At 48.4% G+C, this 25,293-nt stretch overlaps 1 protein-coding gene across 1 annotated transcript in view; it reads right to left on the bottom strand.

The window, feature by feature from the left end:
- Positions 1 to 25,293, bottom strand: part of LOC147626119 (putative serine protease EDA2) — a 186,370-nt gene that overhangs the window by 2,956 nt on the left and 158,121 nt on the right. Inside the window, exon 12 of the mRNA XM_086817696.1 lies at positions 7,252 to 7,335. Coding sequence (XP_086673822.1) covers positions 7,252 to 7,335 — 84 coding nt within the window. The remainder of the gene's footprint in view (positions 1 to 7,251; positions 7,336 to 25,293) is intronic.

Below are 25,293 nucleotides of genomic sequence, written 5' to 3'. Positions count from 1 at the left end.
GCGAGGGGGCTCCGTCGGCATTCTCGCTGGCACCTCATTTTCAGATCATGCACCAGTTATATTGGCATTAGAGGAGGGGACCCGGGAGCCCAGCTTGCAATTGAGGATCCCAGAGAGGGTACTTACAGATCCCAGTCTCGCTGAGGACATTGAGAGGATCTGGCATGATAGTCAGTGCTCTGACCAGGATGCAGCGGGCCAGTGTGCCCAGGGACTCATTGATCTTAGCTCTTTTCTACACGCTGCAGCTTTGACACGACTGGGAGAGATTCGCGAGCGGGAGCAACGGCTGAGACGCAGGCTTGCTTCGCTACAGCGCCTTCAGGAGCAGCAGCCTGCATGTGAGTGGGTGGCGTCCCAGCTGAGCCAGGCACGCCAGGAGGTTAGAGAGGTAGAGGAGCAGAGACATGAGTTTTACTATCGTCGTCAGGCCTCTCAGTGGACGCAGCTTGGTGATAGAGTGACTGGAGAGTTTTTTGAGATCACTGGACCCCGTCATGCGCGAGCAGGAGTCCGCCAGCTGGGTAGACCGGATGGATCGGTAGCTACTGAGCTCGGGGAGATCAGAGCCATTGCTACTGCATTTTATAGTGACCTGCTTTCAGCGGAGCCAGCCACCCACTGAGGATCGAGATGTTTGCAGACAGACTGTGTGGGCCCATGTGCAGAGGAGGGTCACAGACCATATGCGTACAGTTTTAGGTGCGCCTCTGTCAGAGATTGAGCTTGCCGAGGCCTTGAGGGTCCTGCCGCGACATAGTTGCCCAGGGGAGGACGGACTGACGCCGGCCTTTTTTATGCGCTATTGGGACCTTTTGGGGCCAGGCCTCCGCAGGGGCTTTCAGCATGTTTTGGACACTAGGGTGATGCCGCAGAGCTTTTCAGAGGGCTTGATCTATCTTATCCCCAAGGGGGAGGGAGTATCAGATGACATTCGGCATTGGAGGCCTATTACGATCCTCAACACTGTCTACAAGGTCTTGGCAAAGGCCTTGAGTTTGAGGATCCAGCCCTTCTTGGGGGAGTTGATTCATGCTACTCAGACAGGATTTGTCAAGGAGCGCAGTATCCTTGACAACATCTTTACTTTCTGGGAGGCGACGGCCCGAGCTCGATTTCTTGGCGAGGACTTGGTCGTGATGCTTCTCGATTTTGAGAAGGCATACGATAGAGTTGATTGGGGGTTCTTAGAGGACACTATGCTTCGCCTGGGCTTTGAGCCAGGATGGATCAGAGGGGTGGCAGCTCTGTATTCCACAGCTCGCAGCCAGGTGCTGATTGCAGGAGGACGGGGGCCGAGTTTTGAGCTGACCAGATCAGTCCGTCAGGGGTGTCCTCTCGCCCCTTTCCTTTTTCTCTTCTTTGCGGAGGCTATGAGTATGTATTTGACGGCAGAAGAGGTTGGTTTGAGAGGACTGCAACTCCCAGTCCGGGGGGAGGATTTGCTTGATGCTGAGTTTGCAGACGACACGGGCTTATTTTTGCATGGCCATGAGGCCAATCTTATTCGGGCTGAGCAGTCGCTCCAGGTTTTTAGTGCAGCTTCGGGAGCACTGATCAATTGGCGCAAGACAGTGGCCTTTTGGATCAGTAGTGCTCCCACTCCGGCATGGAGCCCGGACCCCGGTTTTAGATGGATTCCTCCAGGCACAGCAGTGCGGTATTTGGGATGCCAGATTGGCCTTGATTTGTCACCTGAGCAGCAGATTGCCCCGCTTCTTCTGAGCATTCGGAAGAAGCTATTGTATTGGAGTACAGCTCGACTATCCTTGGCTGGGAGGGTGGTGGTGGCAAATCAGGTGCTATTAGCGACCATGTGGTACATTACGTCTTGCTGGATTTTCTCGAGCTCTTGCATCAGCCAGGTACAGAGGCTGATCAGGAACTTTCTGTGGTCCGGGAGGGACGGTCAGCCAGCTCGGGCAAAGGTTGCATGGGCAGTTATTACACTTCCGCTGGCTCAGGGCGGTTTGGGCATTATAGATCCAGTCGATCAGAGTAGAGCCTTATTGGGGAAGCTTATTGTTCGGGGGTTGCTTCCAGGCGCTGAGCCTTGGAAAGAGCTTCTCTTGCAGCGACTACAGGCTCGGGCGCCCCCAGCAGGGGGTACTTGGGCACCAGAGATTCGCTGGATCTTCATAGAGATGAGGAGGACAGGCCTCAGTAGAGGATGGGAGGACAGATTTGCTTTGAGCATCCTGAGAGCTTGGGAGCTGCTGAGACCGGGGCTCTCTCAGCGGCCTCCTTGTGTTGAGGAGCGGGCCCGACAGCCGCTCATCTGGAGCCCAGCGGTTCGCACGGAGCAGGGTCATATGCTGGGTTCTCGGCCTCGTCTAGCCTGGGGACCTTTAGCGGCAGGCCCAGCTCGCAGTTTTGGAGACTGGCAGGCTTTCTGCAGTCTACCAGAGGAGATCCAGGTGGAGAGGCTGAGTCACTTCAGAGGGGGTTTGATTATGAGGGATGATATACAGGAGGCACTCACAGAGGAGTGGTTCACGCCTCTCGAGCCAGTGGCCCCACGGTGGATGGGAGCCTTTACACAGTTGGAGATCCTGATTGCTGTCAGAGCTAGCACTGAGGATGGCAGATGCCTCTACTATGAGATTCAGGATGAGGGCAGACTCCAGAGAGTGGAGGTGGAGTCGCCTTTGGTTGCAGAGTGCACCTTTCAGAGGATTCGGGTAGTGGCCGCCGCTTCACGGAAGTGGCATATTGACCCCGACCCTGCTGATGTGCTCCCGGATTGGCGCATATGGGCATATGCAGCGCGCCCCTTGGCCCGGCTACAGTGGGACCCCGGGGAGTACGAGTGGCATGATCCTTATGCATCCCTTGAGGCCATAGAGATCACCTTTTTCCAGTATACTGTTCGGCTGGGGCGGCATATTTTGACGGCGAGGAGGACGGTTTCTCCAGCGGCAGCGGGGCATTGGCAGCTACAGGGACTCTCACAGGAGTTCCTTGAGGATTTCTGGGCTCGGCTCTGGGCTAGTCGGCAGGCCCGCAGGATCTCGGCTTTTCAGTGGCTGGTCGCCCACAGGGGCTCAGCAGTTGGCACTTGGCTTGTTTACAGCGGTCTTCCGGCGGCCTGCGTCCGATGCAGCCACCCTATGGAGACACAGAGACATTGCCTTTGGGACTGCCCTCAGGCACAGCAGATTTGGCTGCGGATGCTGCGTATTCTGGCCCCCCTCTCTCCAGAGGGTATGTTTACGTGGGGTGCCGCTGCTTGGTCGACTTCGTCAGGGCCTGCTATGGGCTATGAGATGGAGCAGGGCAGTCAGGCCATCAGATTTATTAGGGGCCAGCCTCGCCTGGTTCCAGCACCGGATTTCTCGTCCGCCAGCTGGACACAGGAGAGGGATTTACGATGGGAGCTCCTCAGTAGCCTCACCATTTGGTTCACCTGGAGGGCCCGGTGCTTTTCGGCCTTTGAGGGGAGATTGGAGCCACCAGCAGAGACTGTACGGGGGATTTGGCAGGAGTTGATTCACACCCTGCAAGGACAGTACGACCGCATCCGGGGTGACTCGGATGAGGCGATCTTACGGCGCCAGGCCTTTCACACCACTTGGCGCTGTGGCCCTTTCTACACCTTACACACGGGATCCCCCCGATGGCACTACAGGCCACCTGTTTGGCTTTCCCCCCCCCCTATTGTATGATTTAGCCGCTCAGTTCTTTGTACTGATGCTTGTATTCTGTAGCACCTAGGGAGAGTCTCCCAGGCTGCCATGATGTATTCGCTGCTCTATCTCTCTTAGGAGCAGGAGAGATCTTTTGTAGCCCTACGGGCGTTTTTTATATAACTAATGAAAGGATCTTTTCTCGGGAAAAAAAAAAAATTAAAGTAACACAGCAATCGGGTCGAAGATCCCCCCCAACGCCCCCCCCCCTCCTCCCCCCCCACTACTTTTCCCAGTTAGCTGGCAAGGATCCTAGTGAATGCGCTTCATCATCGCAGTACGCTGTTGGTGGTGTTTTCAATTGGGGTTAATTGTGTATTTAATTGACCTGAGCTGATAGTTAAGTGCTTCAAGATCCGTGCTCTCCATTACAATGGTATCAGAGCCTAGGCTTCCTTCCTTTTGGTGGAAGATAGTCCTACCTTGAGAGCCTCAATTATCTACTTGGTTCAAACATAATGCCCAATTACTCACTAAGCCATGTGGAGGCCACTGTCACACAGCAAGAAAACCAAGGAGCACCCTTGGAAGAAAAACTTTCTTGGAGACAATGAGGCACTGAGTGCGATGCTACCGGAGGAGACGACTAAATTGAAGGCTATGCGACAAAATCTGTGTGAAGAAGATATGGGCTGCCATGGAAAACACAATATTTGAAGAGCATGCTGAATCCCTAGGTACCAGACCCAAGGATTAAGCATTGTCATATTTAATAAACGACCGGCATGTTGTGAGAGATGCCACCAAAAAGTACTTTGGCTTTCAAGAATCCACCTCACTTGGTTACTCACGGTGATACTTTGGAGAGACCAAAATCCGTTGCTTGACAAGAAGAATTTTCAACCACCTCTCCTTTCCCATCTACTCACCGTTGACATGGAGAAAGGGAGTCTCTTGAAGATTCAAGGAGATCCGCGAGAGTGACTCATAATTGAGAGAAGAGGTACTGGGAATGATCCCCTCCACATGAAGCTGAAGAGAAGAAACTTAAGGAGTCCCATGAAGGAGATCCCTACAAGTGTGACTCATAATCAAAGAGAGGCACTGGGAATGATCCCCTCCCACACGAAGTTGAAGAGAAGAAGCTTAAGGAGTCCAATCACAAGAAGCGACAATGTGAGTTCAAAACCAGTGAGAAAATCAAATCTAAGAATTTTCATGGCGAGTTTGATATCGACAAAGCCCTCTCACTTATTTTTCGGCCTGATACTGCACCATTGCCACTTGGTAATGGCTTGGGGGTTTTGAGGTGACGAGGTTGGCAGTAGGGATGAAGCAGATTTGGGCAGCCAGATGTGGCCTTCCTCTCCCGCATGCTTGTGCTGCCTTCATAATATCCTTGCACTGTGATCAGTGCCTCCGATACCCTCAATCTCTTTGGAGTGGTTTTGGCCGGGCTGTACTTTCTTTCGTTGGTTAAGGCCGGCCTGGTTGCTGCCTTGGGGAGCCAGAGCTATGTCTGACCTTCAAAGTACCCCTGCGCTTGCAGCAACTCTTTCTTGACATACCGTGTTTGTGGTTCTCGATTAGGGCTCTTGTGGGTTGGCCCGTGCTTCCTTTTGGGGTGGGCCAGGGCTAGCTTTGCCTCAGCAGCTCTTCTGGGAATCCAGACTTGGCCATCGCCGTAGTAATAACCCTGGGCCTGCAGCACATACTTTGGTAAGGATGGCTTTGGGGATTGTCTAGTGGTTATTGGCTCCTGACGTGGCCTTTCTGCAAGGTCAATAGGATTAATGAATGATGTATTAGCAATGTTAGTCCTTGGCTAGGTATGCTCACGGGGGGTGGTTGATGTTAAGGATACCACCAGTACAGGAAAGGCCTTTGACAGAACGGAGTTGACTTATCTCGGCTTCTAGTCAAAGAATTTGTCTTTTCTTTAGCGGTATTTGCCAAAGGCGAGGTTTTCTTAGGGGTCCTAATCTAAGAAGAGTATTTGTTGTGGAAGGATTAGTATCCTTCTTGGTCTTAGTGATGGGTTCTTTGTCTGCGTAAAGGATGGTTACTTGCCCACATGCGAGTTGTAGGGTTACTGCATCCCAAATCGACTTGGCATCTGTTGTGCCCCATCCATCCATGTCCAAGAAGAACAACTTCATGCATGGTCCCTCCAGGCATCACATAGAACTTGCCTTCCAAGGGGTTATTCCCAATGTGAAAGATAGTTGTAAAAGCTCCTGAACATGCAACTGTGGATGAATCTACTGCTCTTACTTGTGCTCGTCTAGGGGTCAGTGCAGGTTGGGTTAACGAGCACCAAGTCTCATGAGACATTAAATTATGGCTAGCTCCCGTGTCAACAAATGCTAGCTTCTGTTAGAGTCCATTCTCAGTGGTCATGCCTGGCTGACTTTACTTCCCATTCTTCTTCCTCAAAGTCTAAGACTTGGGCCATGTTGATGGAGATGCGACGGTTGCGCAGCTTCTCTTGCCTTGCTCGCTGAGCTTCTCGTTTCATCTCAGCTTCCTTTTTCTCATGAATGGCCCTTAAAGCACGGACTATGAAGGAAAGCTTGTTGGTGATCCCCTCTGGTGAGGTCCATGCTCTAAGACCACATATCTCAAAATCACCACCATCACTGCCACCAAGGTCCCATTACTCCCTTGGACCCCATTAACCCCTAGGGATCCTTGAGGGAGTTCCTCCGCAGTATAGCAGCCTCGCACATTTGGCAGGGTGCGCTCCATCTAGAGCATAGAGGACATGGTCACTCCTCTCATAGAATCCATCCCGATAGAGATCGTCCACTCTCTCTGAAAATGTTTGGGGACGCTTACACGGTGACTGAGATTATGCAGCAATGACGTGTATCAACCTTCTTACATACTTGGGGGGCAAGGAACAGGGTCGCAGCAATGACGTGTATGAACCTTCTTACATACTTGGGGGGGAAAGAACAGGGTCGCAGCAAGGTCCACGCTCTACGATTCACAGATCTCCAAATCACCACCATCGCTGCGCCGCGGTCCCATTGCTCCCTTGGACCTCACTGACCCCCACGGACCCATGGAAGAGTTTGTCGGCACCATATCAGCTTCGCCATTTCGCGGTCACGCTGCAGCGAGCATGGTCACTCCTGTAGTGGAGTCCATCCCAATCATCATGACAGGGATGTTGGGAATGCCCACAGGGAAACTCAGAGATTATGCGACAATGACGTGTAGCCTTTCTATGTACTTGGACTCTGGAGGCAAGTTCCTTTACAGAGGAGCGTCCACGTATCAATGATTCTCTTACTGTCCCGATCCTCCTTGTTGTCTGACTTGTCTCAATATGCATTAATCACTCACTCCTCATGAGTGCTCATCCTCCAACCTCTCAATAGAGAATGGTGAAGAATCCCATGCCAAATTCCAACAAAAGATGGGAACAATAACTATATCAACCTATATCATCCTCCTCTAAGTCTCCATCTAATAAAGAAATGATGCCAACAGTCAGAAGTAACTACTAGCTACTCTTCTCATCTTATCTAGATAAATCAACCCTCATTTCTCATCCTCATTTGCACAGGATTATGCAAAAATTGTAAGCTAATACAGAAAATTGGTATGGATATTTTACCTTCAAGCTGAAGTGGTGATTGAGGACAACCTCGAAGATCACTTCCATGTCCACAGTTGTGACACGTAATCAGCCATGCTGGTTCTGCAAGACCCCACATTTACCAAAGTTAGGTTTATAAATTTTCCAAGAAGCACAAGGGTATATTGCTCATAAAGACTAACAAGTACATAATTCTAAAAATAATGTTGCTAGATATGTTCAATCTACTACCTTTATCTATAAGGGAGTAGTTCAAACATGGTGTCCATAGGGTCAAACCCTCCAGAACTCAAAAGTTGAAGAGTTCTTTTTTTAAAGTATAAAGTAGAAAACATATGCAATAAGGAGGTGGAATGTACGAATATGTGGAACTGGCTATTCTTGGAGGAAGACTGCATCCACAGGGGTGAGGGGCAGAGCCGCACTCAGGACCTTAAGTGAATGACAATGCCGCCATCTCCATAGAAGAGAAAGGCTCCCATGCTCCAAGTGTCGAGGTAGGCCACTTGACCGTACTGGATAATTTCAAGTTGCCTGATAGGTGCTCGTAGCCACCTCTGAGGGTGAATGATGTTTGTCAAAATGTAGCAAAAGGTCTTCATCGGGAGCGTAGCCATGCCCTCAATGGACTCACTCCCGCACACTTACTAGATATGCTAGGGTCTAGTCTGCTTTGCTGCTGATGAGTTCTCACCGCTGATCCGAGGGTCAGTGGAGTCTACAGAATCACTGAACCCTCAGCAGCGCAGATGACAATAATTAAAAGGTGTGACTGCAACAGGTCGCAAGGCAGCTGACTATCAAAAGACAGGTTACCACCACCAAGCTACCATGGATGACCAACCAAGGAAAAAGGATACCTTCTATGGATGGAGCCTGCTCCATAGCCTCTTCCAAAAGTCGGAGAGAATGTGGAAATAAATACCATAGCATTTCCAGCGAGGGATGGAAGCAGGTGCATAACCTAACCCATGGTGGATCCTGTCCAAGGCAAGTTGGGTAGAAAGGGAGACCTTGGTGCTCTCGCCCATGAGGTTCTGGGGTCTCTCTAGAGCCACTATCCAGTCCAATTGTAGACAAGTCAGCGAACATCCCCTGATAGGAAAAGGCATCAGAAAGGATCATCTCTGACATCAAGTGGATAGAAGTTAATGTCATGCCCACCCATGAACAGCCAAAGATGCAGATCCTTTGGAGGGAGGCACAACAGTTCCCGGAGGGGGGCCCTAATGGCTGAAGGCAATCAGATTGGCCGACCACAAAGACCATTGTGAGGAGGTCCTTGTGGATGTTGGAGATCAAGACTCAAGAGGGGGGTGTTGTCGTGGGAGACTGCATGACAGAAAGTCGTCGTCGGCTCAGAGCTTCATGTAAACAGGTAAATGTACTAATAGATGCCCATGATTGCACATACTTGACTGGGGAGAACAGATTTGGACTCTGCTCAGGTTATCGTTGGAAAAAGGGGATTCCACCAAGGGTTTCGAGGGAGTAGTGGTCATCTATTCGCAAGTGATGATTCTCAAGGTGGGGGCATATGTGCCTAGCAAGATATGTCCACTAAGCATATAAATCCCCCTAGGCTACCAGACCCCACGATTAAGCATAAACAAAAAGGAAACACGCATAGACACAAGCATCTAGCTCACCACCCAACCATAGAGCTGTTCAGGCTCTCCCATGAGCACAAGTGGATAGTAGCATCCGAGACATGGCTCCACACGTGCAAAGTCCCTAGCATCCATACCACCACTGCACACCCATCGGATGTAAGCACGGAGTAGTCTCAAGGCCTGGAGTCGAGGTCTCACGATCTCTGTCCCAAACTGACTCATAAAGTCACTTACATAGACCTCCTATAAACCAGGGGCCAAATATAGCAGTACATGTCTCATAAAAGCTACTAACCCCTAGGCTATGGTTAACCTAATTTGAAGGTCTTAACCCTGGTTACATACTTCCCCCCCTTAGTGCTGATTGTAATAACACAGGTTAGGTGTCAATGTTCCTTGGCACAGTCTTGTGAACAACAAGCTCGTCAACACTTAAATATGAACCAGCAACACTGCAACATATAACTGGAAATACACAACACTGCACAAGATAACACTACAAAGATAGGGGCTGCACAATACACCACCACTAGGGCCGCAAATGGGTCAAACCATCCCACCCAAACCCCCGCCCCCCCCCCCCCCCCCCCCCCCCCCCCCCCCCCTCCTCCTCAATACTGTTGTATATTATTGGAGTATTTACCATACAAAGCAAATTTCCCTCAAATACCTATAGATCATATATGATGCTTTCAAATTCGAGCTGCCCATAGAGCAGTGCGAGGAAAATATTTAAACAGAATAAATTAAACACACCAGCACTCAACTGCCTACATGCTAAAAAAAGCAAGCAAGCCAAACTTTGAAACATTGAAAGTGAGCTTCAAAACTTGCCTCACCATCAAAACCTGTCAAGCATGCAAACTCAAACTTTTCATGTGCCATTGGAAAGACTTTTAATATATTGCAATTTTTGGACCAGATACATACTTTCAAAATGCAGTTGCACCCAACCTTACACCACCAAAACATTTCAACAGACTGAAATAGACCACCTGAAGTTCCAAGGGCTCAGATGTGACTATTGCTGGTTATATCGGAGTCTCAATGTGTGAACAGCCCCAAAAAAGGCTATTGTTCTTTTATGTGTGTGTGAACACTCAGTTATTTGAGTGAGTAAGAGTGTGTGAACCCACTCTTAGAGTTGAATAAAATCTAGATATTATATACCTGTTTGACATAAGCTATGATGTTACGCGGACGAACCTCCAAGGCTATAAAAGCATTGTACTTGGTGAAGCTTAACACCATCACATCAATCAATCACATGAGTCGTGCAAACATCTCTCTCTTGAGTATTGAATCTCTCTTAGCTCATCTCCCTAACCCCAGGCCTATAAATAATATCAAAACAACATGTTTTGCTGACTGTCAGAACCTGATCATCACCGACTGTGTACTTGGAGCTACTTGTCACTTCAATCTGTTGACGGTGATCCCTTTAGCACTGGCATCGCCTTCTTCAAACTACTCTATGCCATGTTGCTTCCGGCCAACAACATAGACCTGCCACCTCTGCTCCACGTAGGGCTTCTCTACACTGCCCTGCTTGTCCTCCTCTCACTCCACTTCGCCGCCCTGCTTCCAGTCCACCTCAAAAGGTAGATGGAAGAGGCGTCATTGACAAGCTGCATATCTGCTACATTCAGAGCTGTCATTTTTTGAGCCTCTACATGCACTATGGATCTACATAGTAGAAATGCTGCTTTGGAGAAGTTCTCCAGAGCTAACTTTCCCACATGGCAAACAAAGAACAGATTATTACTGATGCGAGACGAGCTCTGGAATGTCATGAAAGGAATAGAGGAAAAACCTGAAGGTAATCCTACATCGCCAACCATGCAAGCCTAGAAGGACAACAATGACTGAGCCATCACCTCGATTTCGACAAAACTTCAAAGGAGGTATGGGATAAGTTTGAGAATCTATTTGGGAATAAAATTAACAATTCTAAAGTCTTTCTCAAACAAAAATACTACATTCTCAAAGTGAAAGAACCTCAGCACCATAGGTTCCCTCTTGCAACAATTGGGTGCCCTAAAAGCTAATATTGATGAAGATGACAAAAAGGTGGTCCTCTTTTCCAGCTTGAAAGAGATTGAAAGGTTCAAAGAAGTGCTATCCACACTTTGGGTATCTAGGGAGATGTATGAAAACATGGTGGCCAACTTCATTGACGAGGATAGAAGACTTCAAGATCAAGCTGATACCAGCATTGACTTAGAGACGAGTTTGTTCACAAAATAGAAGGGTATGAACAAAGGGAAAACTATCAAATGCACCTTCTACAAGAAGCTAGGCCACACAGAAGATCATTGCTTCAAAAAAATGGCAAAAGAACAAGATAAGAATCATGCCAACCTGGTGGCTCAAAATGAAGATGAAGAGTTTGAAAGTGCACCAGAAAAGCCAGAAACCTCTACTTCACCACTTGAAAAATGCTTCATTGCCACACTCTCTGATCTCTCTCTTTTAGAGATAAATAATGATTGGGCATTCTAAGTGTTAAGAGTGTCAATAAGGTCTCTGCCCAGGATGTCCCCGATACGTGATTATATGTGTTTGTAATCACATTGTGTTATAAAAGACTCCAATACTTCACTTTATCCATGTTTATAGTTAGGGGGGTAGTTTAGGATGGCTAACATATATCATGTGTGGTCAAGCCCCTTATCAGGCCTGGCATGCTAGTCCAAATGTTGGCCACTATGATCTTTTGAATCACTATGCAGTTGTGGGCCCAAATCACCATAGATATAAAGGTTAACCCCTATAACACCACCTTAACTCTGAAGGAGGGTTGTTGGATATATTGGAATTAGTGTGTGAACAACTCCCAAAAAGTCTACTGTTCTTTTCTGTGTGTGAACACTCACTTATGTGAGTGAGTAAGAGTGTGTGAACCCACTTTTGAGTGGAATAATATCTAGATATTAAATACCTGTTTGGAATAAGCTATGATGTCACTCAGAGGATGAAGGCAAATGCACACTTACGGTAGTGCTACGTGTGAATAGGACCTAACCAAGGGCACTTTTGCCCATGTGGTTTTTCCCCTTGGATATCCAGTGTGAAAGGACACTATCTATTGCTTTGTACTTTCATATTATTATGATGGATGGATCATGGATATATGTGGATGGTTGACTCCATCACCTCCACTAATTCTCACTCTCACCTTTTGTGTAATGTGTCTCTCTATCTGGCGACTCTCTCTCTAGTTGCTGCTTCCAGATGCCCCCTATACTGATGTATTGTGGGGCTAGACACTTACCTTCAGTTCTTTCTTTTCTTTTCCAGACACTGTATCAGATGTCACATGGTTGTAACTTTGGTCTCATAGGTCACTTTGGCCTTTTGAAGACGTTAATATAACATTTCATTTCATTTCTCTCTCTCTCTCTCTCTCTCTCTCTCTCTCTCTCTCTCTCTCTAGCGACTCTCTCTCTGGATGGCTTTCTATAGAGACCATCTTCTCCGCACCATTGAGGATGGCTTTATACTTAGACCGAGCTACATGGATATCCATCTGTCTCATGGATTGAGGTGCGCCATTGGGCAGATCCGCATCTCTTCACATCAGTTAGAGATAAAGACAGGCAGATTTAGAGGCATACCTCCAGGGGACAGGATTTGTTAGATTTGTTGGATAAAGCCAGAGACGGAGGAGCACTACATCTGTCGCTTCACAGCATATTATGAGATTCGATGGCGCTACCATTGCCTTTTCAGAGAGGGATTTGGACCACTGGCTAGAGTCATGGACTATTGTGATCAGCGATGCTTGGGTTTTTATCTCTTGGAGATCCGCAGGCTCAGAGAGTCCATTATCAGGCTCAGAGAGTCCACCCGACTGGCAGGGAGTCCACACAGAGACAGATTACTGACTTCTTTAGAGGGACTACCTGGGAGGACACACAGCCGACAACCCAGCAGTGGGCACCCCATAGGACTCTAGTTGAGAGAGCTATCTAGTTGGGCAGATCTAGACGCCCGAGGGTTCGCGGATCCTCACATCGGAGACGGTGCCTACACCGGAGGATTCAGAGCATCATTGCAAGGCATCGGGCTCGTCCAACCAGGCATCTCACTATGGCAAATATCTAGGCCATCCGGCAGAGACCCATGCTAGAGCTCCTAGGATGATTACGACTCCAGCCATATACTGTTGTACTCACTGTCACTTTTGTACTCCCGCCATATTCATGTATCCATGTACTCATGTACCCCATTTTGACTAGTAGCATTAGCTTCCCACTCTCCCTAGTTGCTGCTTCCGGATGCCCCCTACTGATGTATTGTGGGGCTAGATACTTACCTTCAGTTCTTTCTTTTCTTTTCCAGACAGTGTATCAGATGTCACATGGTTGTAACTTTGGTCTCATAGGTCACTTTGGCCTTTTGAAGACGTTAATATAGCATTTCATTTCATTTCATTTCTGGCGGTGATCACCACGAAAGCCCTCCCGCATTTTCTCATCGACGTCGACGTCGACGTTGCTGGCGGTGATGCACCAGACGAGCCCTCCCGTGAGCTTGTCGAAAGGGGAGAGCGAGGAGATGCGCATGCGGAAATAACCCCCGCCACCAGCAAATCAACGATCCTCTGCAGCACCTCCGCAACATCACCCCCCCTCCATTTCTCTCTCTCTCTCTCTCTAGGCGCAGGAGGTGCAGTCAGGCAGAACTCTCTCTCCCGCTGCGCCCCCCCCCTCCCGCTGCTGCCTGCTTGCGCCCCCCTTCGCTCTCTCTCTGCCCTCCCCCCCGCCTGTGCGCCCGCTTGCACCCCGCCCTTCGTCCCCTCCATCTCTCTCTCTCTCTCTCTCCTCTGCCCTCGCCGCCAGTTCGCCTCTGCCCTCGCCCCCCCCCCCCTCGTTCGCTGTTAATCTCTCTACTGTCGCGGCCCGCAACTGTTCGCTGCCCGCTTTTCGCTGCAGTGTTCGCCGCTTGCTTCACTTCGCTGTTCCCTGTTCGCTGTTCGCCGCTTTCTCTCTCGTAGCTGCCCTCTCTGTTCGCCGCCCAGTACTGCTGGCAATATACTGGCCCGCCTCTCTCTCCGCTAGGGTCTGCGCCCCCGTTTCCCCACTCACCCTTGCTCAGGCCCCCAAGGCAGCAACATAACTCTCTCTCTCTCTCTCTCTCTCTCTCTCTCTCTCTCTCTCTCTCTCTCGCTTCTTCCATGGCTTCCCCCTTGCGCAACCCGACGAAGGCGACCTTTATGGTCACAAACAAGAGGATAACAAATGTGGAAAAGGAGATGAAGGAATGGAAGGTGGAGATGGAGGGATGGTGGAAGGAGAAAGCCAACTTTCTCCAAATGGTATTCAATGAGGGTAAGCGGTGGAAAGAGGAGGAGGACCTCATAGCGGAAGTCAAAGACCTTCACCGGGAAGTCAACATGCTCAAAGGCGTAATTTCAGCTCTTCAGAGGGAGCTTGCAGAGGCTAAGGCAAATGGTGGACTTGAAGAAGGTGAAATTCAGCCATCCATGATAGAAGAGCTCAAGGTTATCAAGGAACAAGTACGGGCAATTAAGGAAGAAGAGAAGCAACACGAAGCAAAGACTTCCTCATGGGTGGAAGTCATCACCAAGACTCAAAGGAAGATGGATTAACATGACTTTGGAAGAGGAACAACAAAGACGTACACGTGCTTTGCATGTGAGGATTACCGGCCTTAAAGACGGGGATAAAGTTGAAGAGGAGGTGAAAGAGCTTATGGTGTTGATGGGGATTGACAGTCTGGCACACGCAAAAGCCTGGAGAGTGGGCAAAAAAAGCGGAGGCAACGGGGAAACATCAAAGGAAAGAGCTCTCATACTTCGCTTCCCCTCTATTGAGGCGAAGAAGGAGTTCTTGAAGAGGTGACCCACTTTAGAGAATACACGCATTTTTCTTGGTGACGATCTTACTCTTTCACAGCGTGCACATATGAAGGAAGTCATGCCAGAGATTAGGGCGGCAAGAGAAAAGGGAAAGATAGCATTTTATAGAGAAGGGAGGGTGGTCATCGTGGAGCTACGCTCTACATGACGGTGCGAGACCTATGGGACCAAATTAAAGCTGGCAGCCTGGAACTGCAATGGATCCCTCAAACTTGATGTAGGTGCCTTTGAGGATAGCTTTAGAGATAGAGATATAGTCTTCTACTCGGAGACTCACCAGGCCCCTGGTTAGATGATGCCACAGGTGACAGGATACAGATGGGAGACAGCTTGCAGAGTAGGGACGAGATCGCTACACAATAGTAGAGGATCAAGGGGGGTGGCAGTTCTTTTCAGGGAGGAGCTGCAACCGCTTCTACACATCGTTCGGAGAGATGATCAGGCCAGATATATGTGGGTGAGACTGAGGGCCGACACAGGCAGATTCCTGTATATTGCCATATGCTATTTTGCTCCTAGTACATCGACATATGCAGCACCTAGAGGACAGTCTCCTTTCTCTGTGCTAGATGATGACATATGGGAGTTCTCTAGGGATGGAGACATCATCCTGTTAGGGGACTTTAATGCCCGGATGGGCAACCGCTAGACAGCCTTTTATGATACCTCAGAGGAGATGCTGAGAGAGCTGGACACTCTGGATATGGGATTAGACAGACGCTCACAGGATGTGGAGTGCACAGAGTATGGGAGATATTTGGTAGATATGGGGAGTACACATGGGTTGGCCATACTTAATGGCTTGTAGAGGTTTCCGTCAGCAGCTAGATTTACTTGCTTTTCCACATAGACATGGTGCTAGCACAGTGGATTATGTTATGGCTATGCCGAGCTTTGTTTCATGCATTGAGGACTTCACAGTTGGATCTCGGCCCATTGGGGTAGTAGTGGATCATGCATTGTTAACATTGACCATCTCTTTTCACTTTACCACAGCTCAGAGGACACGAGGGGCAGATCACACTCGATATACTTTTACTTCAGAGACTGATGCTGTCTAGAGAGATGGGATTTATAGACGTCTGTACACAGAGGAGCCAGGGAGACCTTTGGAGGAGCTGACCCATATACTGACAGAGACTTTACAGGATGCAGCGAGAGAGGCATATCCACATACTCAGCCTGGACAGAGACAACGTTCTGGGTGTATGCCCCAGAACAGCTGGTATGATGAGGAGTGCAGAGAGACAAGAGCCCGACTGCAGCGGGAGGTTGCTTTGGGAGTCACTACTCACCGACAGTCACGTATTGCCTTCCGGCGCCTTGTGCGAAGGAAGAAGCGGGATTTCCTTGCTCAGCTAGAGCAGGAATTATACCAGCTGTTCTTGAGCCAGGATTCGAGGGAGGCTTGGCGTTTGTTTCATGAGTCCTCCCCTGCTTTGGCCATCACTTCTACAGAGGTCTGGGGTAGTTATGCAGCATCTCTATATACAGTTCTTGGACAGACACCTTTTCTTGACCCGCCACCACCATGCCCACAGACATGTACTTTCTTTACCGCAGAGATGGTAAGGAAGGCCATTGATAGGATGAAGACTGGGAGAGCATATGATCATGATGGATTGCTCGCTGAGCACTTTATTCATGCGAGAGACATGCTAGCAGAGCTTCTAGCAGTGATGTTCAATTGTGCTATGTGTGAAGGCTTACCTGAGACTTGGAGTATGTCCACCATCGAGTCTATCTTCAAGTCAGGGGACCCTATGGAGCCAGGGAATTATCGCACTATTATGATTGGTCACACACTAGCATGATTGTATGCATCCATTCTTGCGCAGCAGTTGAGTAGGTGGGCAGAGAGAGGGCATTCGAGCAGAGGAACAGGTAGGGTTCAGGAGAGGCTTCTCTACGCTTGACCACATCTTGACTCTGCGGGCCATTATTGAGGAGGGCAGGTCACATGGGCGACGGATTTATTGTAGCTTTGTGGACTTCCGCAAAGCATTTGATACACTGCCTAGAGCCAGATTGATGAGGCGATTACAGGAGATGGGGGTACCCACAGAGCTCATATGGGGGATTATGGCTTTATATAGATCAGTTGCAGGACAGGTACGCACCCCAGAGGGGGTCTCTACTTTGGTTCACTCCACTATAGGAGTGAAGCAAGGTTGCCCGTTATCTCCTTCATTGTTTGGTATGTATGTGGATGAGGCTTTTGATTACATTGAGAGATTGGGGGACAGAGGAGCCCAGCTAGCAGGTACATGGATCCCACTATTGTTATATGCTGATGATATTGTGTTGATCTCTGACTCCCCTGAGGGTATGCAGCGTCATCTGGATGCTTTACATGAGTTTGCACATGATAGTGGATTGTCTGTCAACCTTGGCAAAACCAAGGTTATGGTGTTTAACACCACGCCACAGTGGGTTAGGCGATCAGCTCCCACATTTACATATGGGCAGGAGATTGTGGAGTATACAGATGCATATACATATCTTGGGGTAGTATTCAGTGGGCCAGTGTTTTCGATGAGGAGAGCAGCAGAGACTAGATTGACTAGAGCACATGCAGCCCTGGGTGGTTTGGAGAGGATGTGTTCGCAGGTTCAGTTTCAGGAACCTCGAACGAAACTTTGGCTTTTTGACACACTAGTGACATCAGCTATGCTTTATGGAGTGCAAATATGGGGACCTTCAGTGGGCCATCACAGCGTAGGCGGGTGGAGAGGTATGGAGAGGCCTTTGGTATCTATGATTGCTAGGATTATTAGAGCCAAGGCCTTGGTACCTCATGAGATTATTCGAGCAGAGCTGGCGGCTGCACCTCTGGTGATTGAGGCTCTTACGAGATCAGTCTCCTACATACATGGCTTGTGGGATCTCCCCCGAGACAGATATGCACGCCTCGCCCTTGAGTCCTCCCGACAGTTAGCCTTACAGGTGACACGGCTTGTTGGTATGGACAGATGACATCTTGGTTCCAGGCACATGGTTTTAGCATGGACAGATTGCCTCCCTTCCAGTATTCTCTAGAGGCACCCTCTCTCACTCTCACACAAACAGAGATTACCAGACTCATCCGTCAGGATTTAGTTCAGCTGGACATTAGGAGGACATGGATACAGCCAACTGAGGAGCTGGGCACGAAGATGGCTTTCTACAGAGAGCATTTTCTTCAGCTCACAGCAGATGGTTTTGTGATCAGACCCAGTTACATGGATGTACACTTGTCTCAAGCAGTACGATGTGCTATTGGTCAGATTTGCACATCCTCACACCAGCTTGAGATTGAGATTGGCCGATATAGAGGTATACCAGCTGAGGCCAGGATATGTCGAGTATGCCATGGGGAGCCAGAGACAGAGCTGCATTATATATGCCATTGTACTACATACTATGAGATACGTGGTCGTTTCCACTGTTTATTCACAGAGGGTTTTGGACCACTTTCCAGAGTCATGAGGCACCAGAACTAGAGGTGTTTGGGATTTGTTCTTGCTTGAGCTGCGGAGATATAGAGATAGCCTGCTTTGGCGCACAGAGAGCCAGACTCAGAGGCACGTTACAGACTTCTTTAGTCCAGCCAACACTGCACCAGATGGACCACAGTAGCAGCAGGACATGGATACCGCCCACACCAGCGGTACACTGATTGATCGTGCGATTGAGCTTGGGTGGTCTGAATGGGAGAGATAAATTAGGGTTAGAGATTCATGTGTGGGAGACATACACAGAGAAGCAAGGGAGAGAGAGAGTTGTGGGGATAAGTCAACTCATGGGAATGAGTGTGTGACTCCCCTATCACACATGTATATTGCACTAGTACACATAGTGCACTTAGTACATTAAAAGTACTAAGTGTACTATGTACTATAACTTATGGGCTTGTACACACTATAAGGGTGGGCATTATGCCTTTACCCCAACAACCTCCCACTTAAAGGCAAAGTGCCCTTAAATGAAGGAAAAGAAAAATCAGCATGTACATGATAATATACAAGGCCATATCAAGGCTGAAACTGGCCTCATCCAATGCCCATCAAGTGTCTGCAATGAGCAAACCGCTCCGGAGGCAAACTCTTTGTCAACAGATCAGCCGGGTTGTCATCCGTATGAATCTTAACAAGCTGAATTTGCTTGTTCTCTATCACCTCTCTGATGAAGTGATACTTCACATCCACATGCTTCGTCTTTGCATGAAAGACAGGGTTCTTTGCCAACTGGATGGCACTCTGACTGTCACAATGCAACAATGGAATATCCCCTGTATAACCCAAATCAACCACTAACCGAGATAGCCATAATGCCTCCTTGCAAGCCTCTGTGGCTGCAATATACTCGGCCTCTGTAGTAGATAAGGCTGTGCACTTCTGCATCCTGGATATCCATGACACAGCACCTCCTGTGAATGTAAATACATAACCGGTAGTAGACTTCCGGTCATCTGGATGACCGGCATAATCCGAATCCGTGTAACCATGCACTAATGCATCCTGTTTGCCAAAACATATGCACATATCCTGTGTGCCCTTCAGGTATCTCATGACACCTTTCACTGCTTCCCAATGCTTCTTGCCAGGGTTGGCCTTGTATCTAGAAACCACTCCCACTGCAAATGCAATGTCCGGCCTAGTAGCAACCATGGCATACATGAGACTGCCACAAGCTGAAGCATACGGAATCTTGGCCATATCAGCCCTGCCACTATCTGACTGTGGGCTGTCCATAGCACTGAGTTTCACATATGGAGGCAAAGGAGTACTAGTCTTCTTCCCCCCGTCCATATTGAACCTCTGCAAAACTTTGCCAATGTATTCCTTCTGAGACAAATACAACACATGCTGATTTCTGTCCCGAAGTATCCCCATACCCAAGATGTGATTTGCATCACCCAAATCCTTCATATCAAAGGTTTCATGCAGCCTCTGCTTCAAGGCATCCATCTCCTTACGAGATTTCCCGGCAATCAACATATCATCAACATACAAGATGAGGATCAATAGACTGCCATCCAAAGCTTTTTTGGTGTATAAGCAGTGATCTATGTCACTTCTCCTGAATTTCTGGGATTTCATGAATGTATCAAATTTATGATACCATTCCCTTGGTGCCTGTTTGAGCCCATAAAGACTCTTTTTCAGCTTGCATACAAGCTTCTCCTTTCCACTTACTGCATAACCCTCTGGCTGTTGCATATATATCTCCTCATGGAGATCACCGTGAAGAAAAGCAGTCTTCACATCCATCTGAATCAAGTCCAGATCATCATGCGCAACCAAAGCTAACACAGCTCTAAGTGTGGTCATTTTGACCACTGGAGAGAAGATCTCCTCAAAGTCCACACCATATTCCTGCTTAAAGCCCTTAGCCACTAACCTGGCTTTGTATCTTGGCTTTGCATCTGGTGCAACTTTGAGCCTGTATACCCATTTGCATGGCAAAACCTTCTTGCCTGCAGGCAAAGGCACCAACTTCCATGTTCCATTTTTGTGCAGAGAATCCATCTCTGACTTCATGGCACGCTCCCATAGAGCCTTGTCTGCCCTCTGTAAAGCCTCCTTATAACATGAGGGCTCCCCACAGTCAGTGAGCATCAAGTAGTCAACCCCTGGAACAAACCTGTCAGGGGCTCTGGAGGGTCTTGTGGACCTCCGTACCCAATGACCATCATTTGCAGGTTGCTGTCCAGCCTGCATATCACCCATTGGTGGCTCCTGTTCCATGCCATAAGGCTGAAATATCATACCCGGTATCTCCTCTAACTGTGGTATATCCATAGGGATATCTTCTGCCATCTCTGGCTGTCCATTTGGACCATTTTCAGCACCATTTAAGGGCTGGTTTTGTTGCTGTAATGGCTGATTTACAGCCCTTTGTTGTTGTCCATGATGTCCATCATCATCAAAGATGACTCTGCCAGGCTCCTGTTGCCTCGCAGGCTCCTTATACATGCATGTTTCATCAAAAATGACATCATTGCTGCGTATAATCTTTCTATTCACGGGATCCCAAAGTCTATACCCCAGTTCACCTCTATCACCATATCCTAGGAATATGCATTTGTGAGACTTAGGATCAAGTTTGGTGCGCATTTCCCTGCGTATGTGCACGTACGCAACGCAACCAAACACTCTCAAGTGCTTGTATGACGGAGGCTTCCCTGTCCATACTTCCTCTGGCACTTTTCCACCAAGCCTCGTGTTAGGTGACCTGTTTATAAGATGAACGGCTGTCATAACAGCTTCAGCCCAAAAACCATGAGGTAACGCAGCATGTGACAACATAGAACGGACCTTCTCCTGAATGGTCCTGTTCATCCTCTCTGCTGTCCCGTTTTGTGGAGGATCATAAGGAGTAGAGAGCTCCCTCTTGATGCCTTATGCATCACAAAAGTCCTGAAACTGTTTGGACATATACTCTCCACCATTGTCGGAACGCAAAGCCTTCAGTGTTTTGCCAGTTTGATTCTCAACAAGAGCAACAAACTTCTGAAACACTGAGAATGTATCACTCTTCAAACGAAGAGGATAGACCCACATTTTGCGTGTGGCATCATCTATAAAAGACACAAAATATTTTGCCCCTCCCAAAGAAAGCTGAGGCATCTCACATACATCTGTATGCACAAGCTCTAACTGAGCATCTTTCTGTCCAAGAGCTTTCTTGTGGGGGCACTGCAGTTGCTTGCCATATATACAATGCTCACAAAACTGAAAACTTAAAAACTTTAGAGAAGGCAAGTAACCCAAACGAGACAATTGCTCCATTCCTTTGACACTCATGTGTCCCAACCGGCTATGCCACAGAGAGATTTCCGGCAGCTCGGTTGCATTTACATTAGCATGGTGACAAACACCTGCATGCATGAAGTAAAGAGTGTCCACCTTAGAGCCTCTGGCAACAACCAGTGAGCCCTTACTAATCTTCCACTTTCCACGACCAAATGTGGTAACATAATCAACATCATCAAGCTGTCCAGTAGAAAGCAGGTTCTTCTTGATCTCAGGCACATGCCTGACATCATGGAGCATAAGCTGTGAGCCATTCGAAAACACAAGCCTCACATCACCTCTGCCAAGAATCTTGCATGCATGGTTATCACCCAAATAAACTACTCCTTCATTGCCAGCAGTATACCTGACAAACAAGTCTCTGCAACCTGTGACATGAAAGGAGGCACCTGAATCAATGATCCATGAGTGCATACCGTGACCACCTGTAAGAAGTGAATGGGCATCAAGTGAAGACGTAAATAGGACCTCATCCTCACTGCCACCTGCATGTGACACATTGATTTCTTCAATCTTGACTCCACTTTTGCCCTTTGGCTTTACATCTTTGGCTTCATCTTTCTCTTCGTCTTTGCCTTTTCCCATTTCCTTTTGATCATTTTTCCATTTGTAGCATTGCTTTTTAATGTGTCCCTTCTTGCCACAATAATGGCATTTCAAATCCTTTTTGCAGCGAGACTTGCTCCTTCCCCTTTCTTGGCTTTTTCCCCTTTGCTGGGATCTCCCACGTGCATTCATTGCATTGGACTTTCCAACAGAGTTGTTTTTCCTGTTCATCTCTTCTTGAAGAAGAGCACCCTCAACATCTTTATATGACAGCATAGCATGCGAATTGCTAGTGGCTGTCCTGAATGTGTCCCAACTCTCTGGCAAAGTGCATAACAAAAAAGTGGCTTTGAACTCATCGTCCATTGCCAACTTTTGATTAATGACCTGGTTGACAATACCATTAAACTCATTTAGATGGGCTGTCATAGACGCCCCTTCCTTCATCTGAAGACCTATGAGTTTCTTCAACCAATACACTTTGCTTGAGGCACTTTGCTGGGCATACAAGTCCTGCAATCTCTGCCACATTCCCCAAGCTGTCTTCTCTTCACGAATGCTGAAAAGTAATGAGTCTGACACAGACAACATGATAGTAGATCTTGCCAGCTCATCCATATCTTCCCACTCTTCAGCAGTAAGAGAAGCGGGCATTACACCCCTTTCTTTGATAGGCTTGTGCTGCTTTTTCTGGAGCAACACATTATAGCACTGGGTTTGCCAAATATCATAGTTATGTGAGCCTTCAAGCTTCTTGATGTGAAGCAATGAAGAGCTCTCACCTGTGGTTGCCATAGCAATATGCAACCTGTCAATGCCTGACTCCCTACAAAATGTGCAAACACTGCACCAAAAGCACACAAAGTGCTCACAGTTGTTCTCCCAAGCTTTATCTCCCACTGCGGAAGCACGAATGCAACTTTTCTCCCACTTTATGTGATGAAATCACCAAAATCTGGTTGCTGCAGATTTTGGACAGCACCTTAAATGTGCTCTATTGCCCTTCCAAAGTACTGTACAGCAGTACTAAGTGCTCACCTGTGATGTACCAAACCTGTACCGACAAGTACAGCAGCTGAAATTGAACCTTTTCCTCACTCAAATGAGTGTACAGCCATGGTAAAACTTGTACAAAGCTGTACCAAATCTGTACCAGCGGGTACAGTAGCAATAAATGCTCTCTTGGCTGTCCAAATGAGTGAAAATCAGACTTTTACAGTCCCGAACACTGCATACAACAGTCCCGAACAGAAATTGGGCAAAAGCCCCTTGACTGCAAGCTGATTTCTGAGGATTGAAGGCATAATTGTCTTGCCTGCTGCTTTGCCGAGCTCAACAAGCATAAAATCTTGAAAAGCCCCTTGATTTAAGATCAATTGCTGATCATACATGGTACATTGACGCACATGAAGGCAAAATTGATCCTGATTGTGACCAATGTCACCCAATTTCGCCAATTTTGCTCAGAAATTGAGCAATTCGGCACCTGTACCTGCTCAATTGGTGATTGTACCTGCTCAATTGCAAGTCCCAAAAAAAAATTGAAGCAAGATACCTTGTAATTTCTGAATTTTTTGTTGCAGAAGGGTTGATGAATTTGGTGCTGATGCTTATGTAGTTGCTGCGCCGTCTGTACCATGCTGCTCGTCCAGCCCCGTACTAAAAATGCTGTATACCAGCTCGCCTAGCTTCGTACAGTACTCTGCTGAGTACTCTAGCCGTACAGTCATCCATACCGAGAAGTGTCAAAGAAATTGATGCCGCTGCGAGCTGCTTCGTGGACAGAAGCCTTCCTCCTTCACGTTCCCGAAAACGTTACCGAGGGGGGAGGCACCAAAGCCAAGCTTGCTGACAAGTAGCCCCGTGCGGCCAAGCTCGCTGAAGCCCTGTTTGTGCGCGCTGGCCTTCGCCTAGTGGCTAACGCTCGCCAGCCGATCAGCGATCAAACCCTTGGCTTACGTGTCCGCCTGGCTCGCCTTCGCGCTACCAGCCATCCTATGCTGTCGACCGACAGCGCCTTGGCTTACGTGTCCGCCTGGCTCGCCTTCGCGCTACCAGCCATCCTATGCTGTCGACTGAGGTGCGCCTTGTTGGTGCGCTGAAGTGTGCCCGCTGCTTAGCGCTGACACGCCTTTCCCCACTATAGCGCTACAAGCTTCGCTGCTCGAGCTTGCCTTCACGATTACACGCCTGCGTAGCCTTCGCTTCACACACCTTGGCCTTTCCAGACTTTTAAGAAAAGGATCCAACTCCTACATAGCGTTTCTGCTCGAAACAGTTCTAATGAGGGTGACAGCCAACTACAGTACAGCTCGTTCAGCTATCAAGGAGAAGAGGGAAGAGGGAGGGATCACTAAGCTCTGATATCCCATTGTTGTCTCTTCCGGCTTATAGCTGTGATTGTTGTATGTTTTTCTCATACTGCTAGCCGGTCTAGCTCCCAGTGGAGGGGGGGTGGGGGGCTGTCTCTCTTGAAATATCTTCCATGCCCTCTTGCTGTCCTTCCCCAGAAAGAGTTGGTAGATCTCCTCCTCTAGCTTAGCTAGATAGGCTCGTTTCTTCCTCCGCACAAGGCGCCGAAAGATCATCCTGGCCTGTCTATGCATGTGAGACCCATATGGCAATCTCACGTTGTAGCTGTGCTCTCGTCTCACGACACTCATCATCATACCAACTGTTCTGTGGGGCAATGTTGCAGGGGTGGGTGGAAGGGATCATAGTGCAGGGCAACGCATATGAGGCGGATGCATGTAGTACACCTGCCAATGCTCTCGTGATCTCGTCCAGAGGGCTATGCGGGTCTAAAGCGAACAAGCCATCAGATACTGCATTTCGATAAACCCCAACTGTCTCACGTGTAAACTGATATCTCCAGTACCTAGGTAGATGAGTGGCTGGCCCATCTCTCGGGGTTCTACCTACTAGTGTGAAACTCAGGTATGCATGATCGGCTGCTATGCCAATGGGCCTACTGGAAATCGTGAAACCTCGCACATCAAGTATCAATGAAGGAGATCCCATCAAGTAGTCCACTGTGCTCGCTCCCCCTTTAGAGTTTCAGTGTGTGAGAGCATTTGATCCTTGCCATCTCGATAAGCCATTGTATATGACCAACCCATGTGCACTCTCGAGTGTGAGAAAATGCCTGCCATAATCTATAATCTCCCCCTCATCCTGTGCTGATCTCTGCAACCCTACATCCTCTGCCGTGATCTCCTGG

This window comes from Cibotium barometz, chromosome 23 (assembly GCF_041138505.1).
Source record: "Cibotium barometz isolate CiBa-2024 chromosome 23, ASM4113850v1, whole genome shotgun sequence".
Classification (NCBI taxonomy): Eukaryota; Viridiplantae; Streptophyta; class Polypodiopsida; order Cyatheales; family Cibotiaceae; genus Cibotium; species Cibotium barometz.
This window is presented reverse-complemented; position numbering and strand designations above follow the sequence as displayed.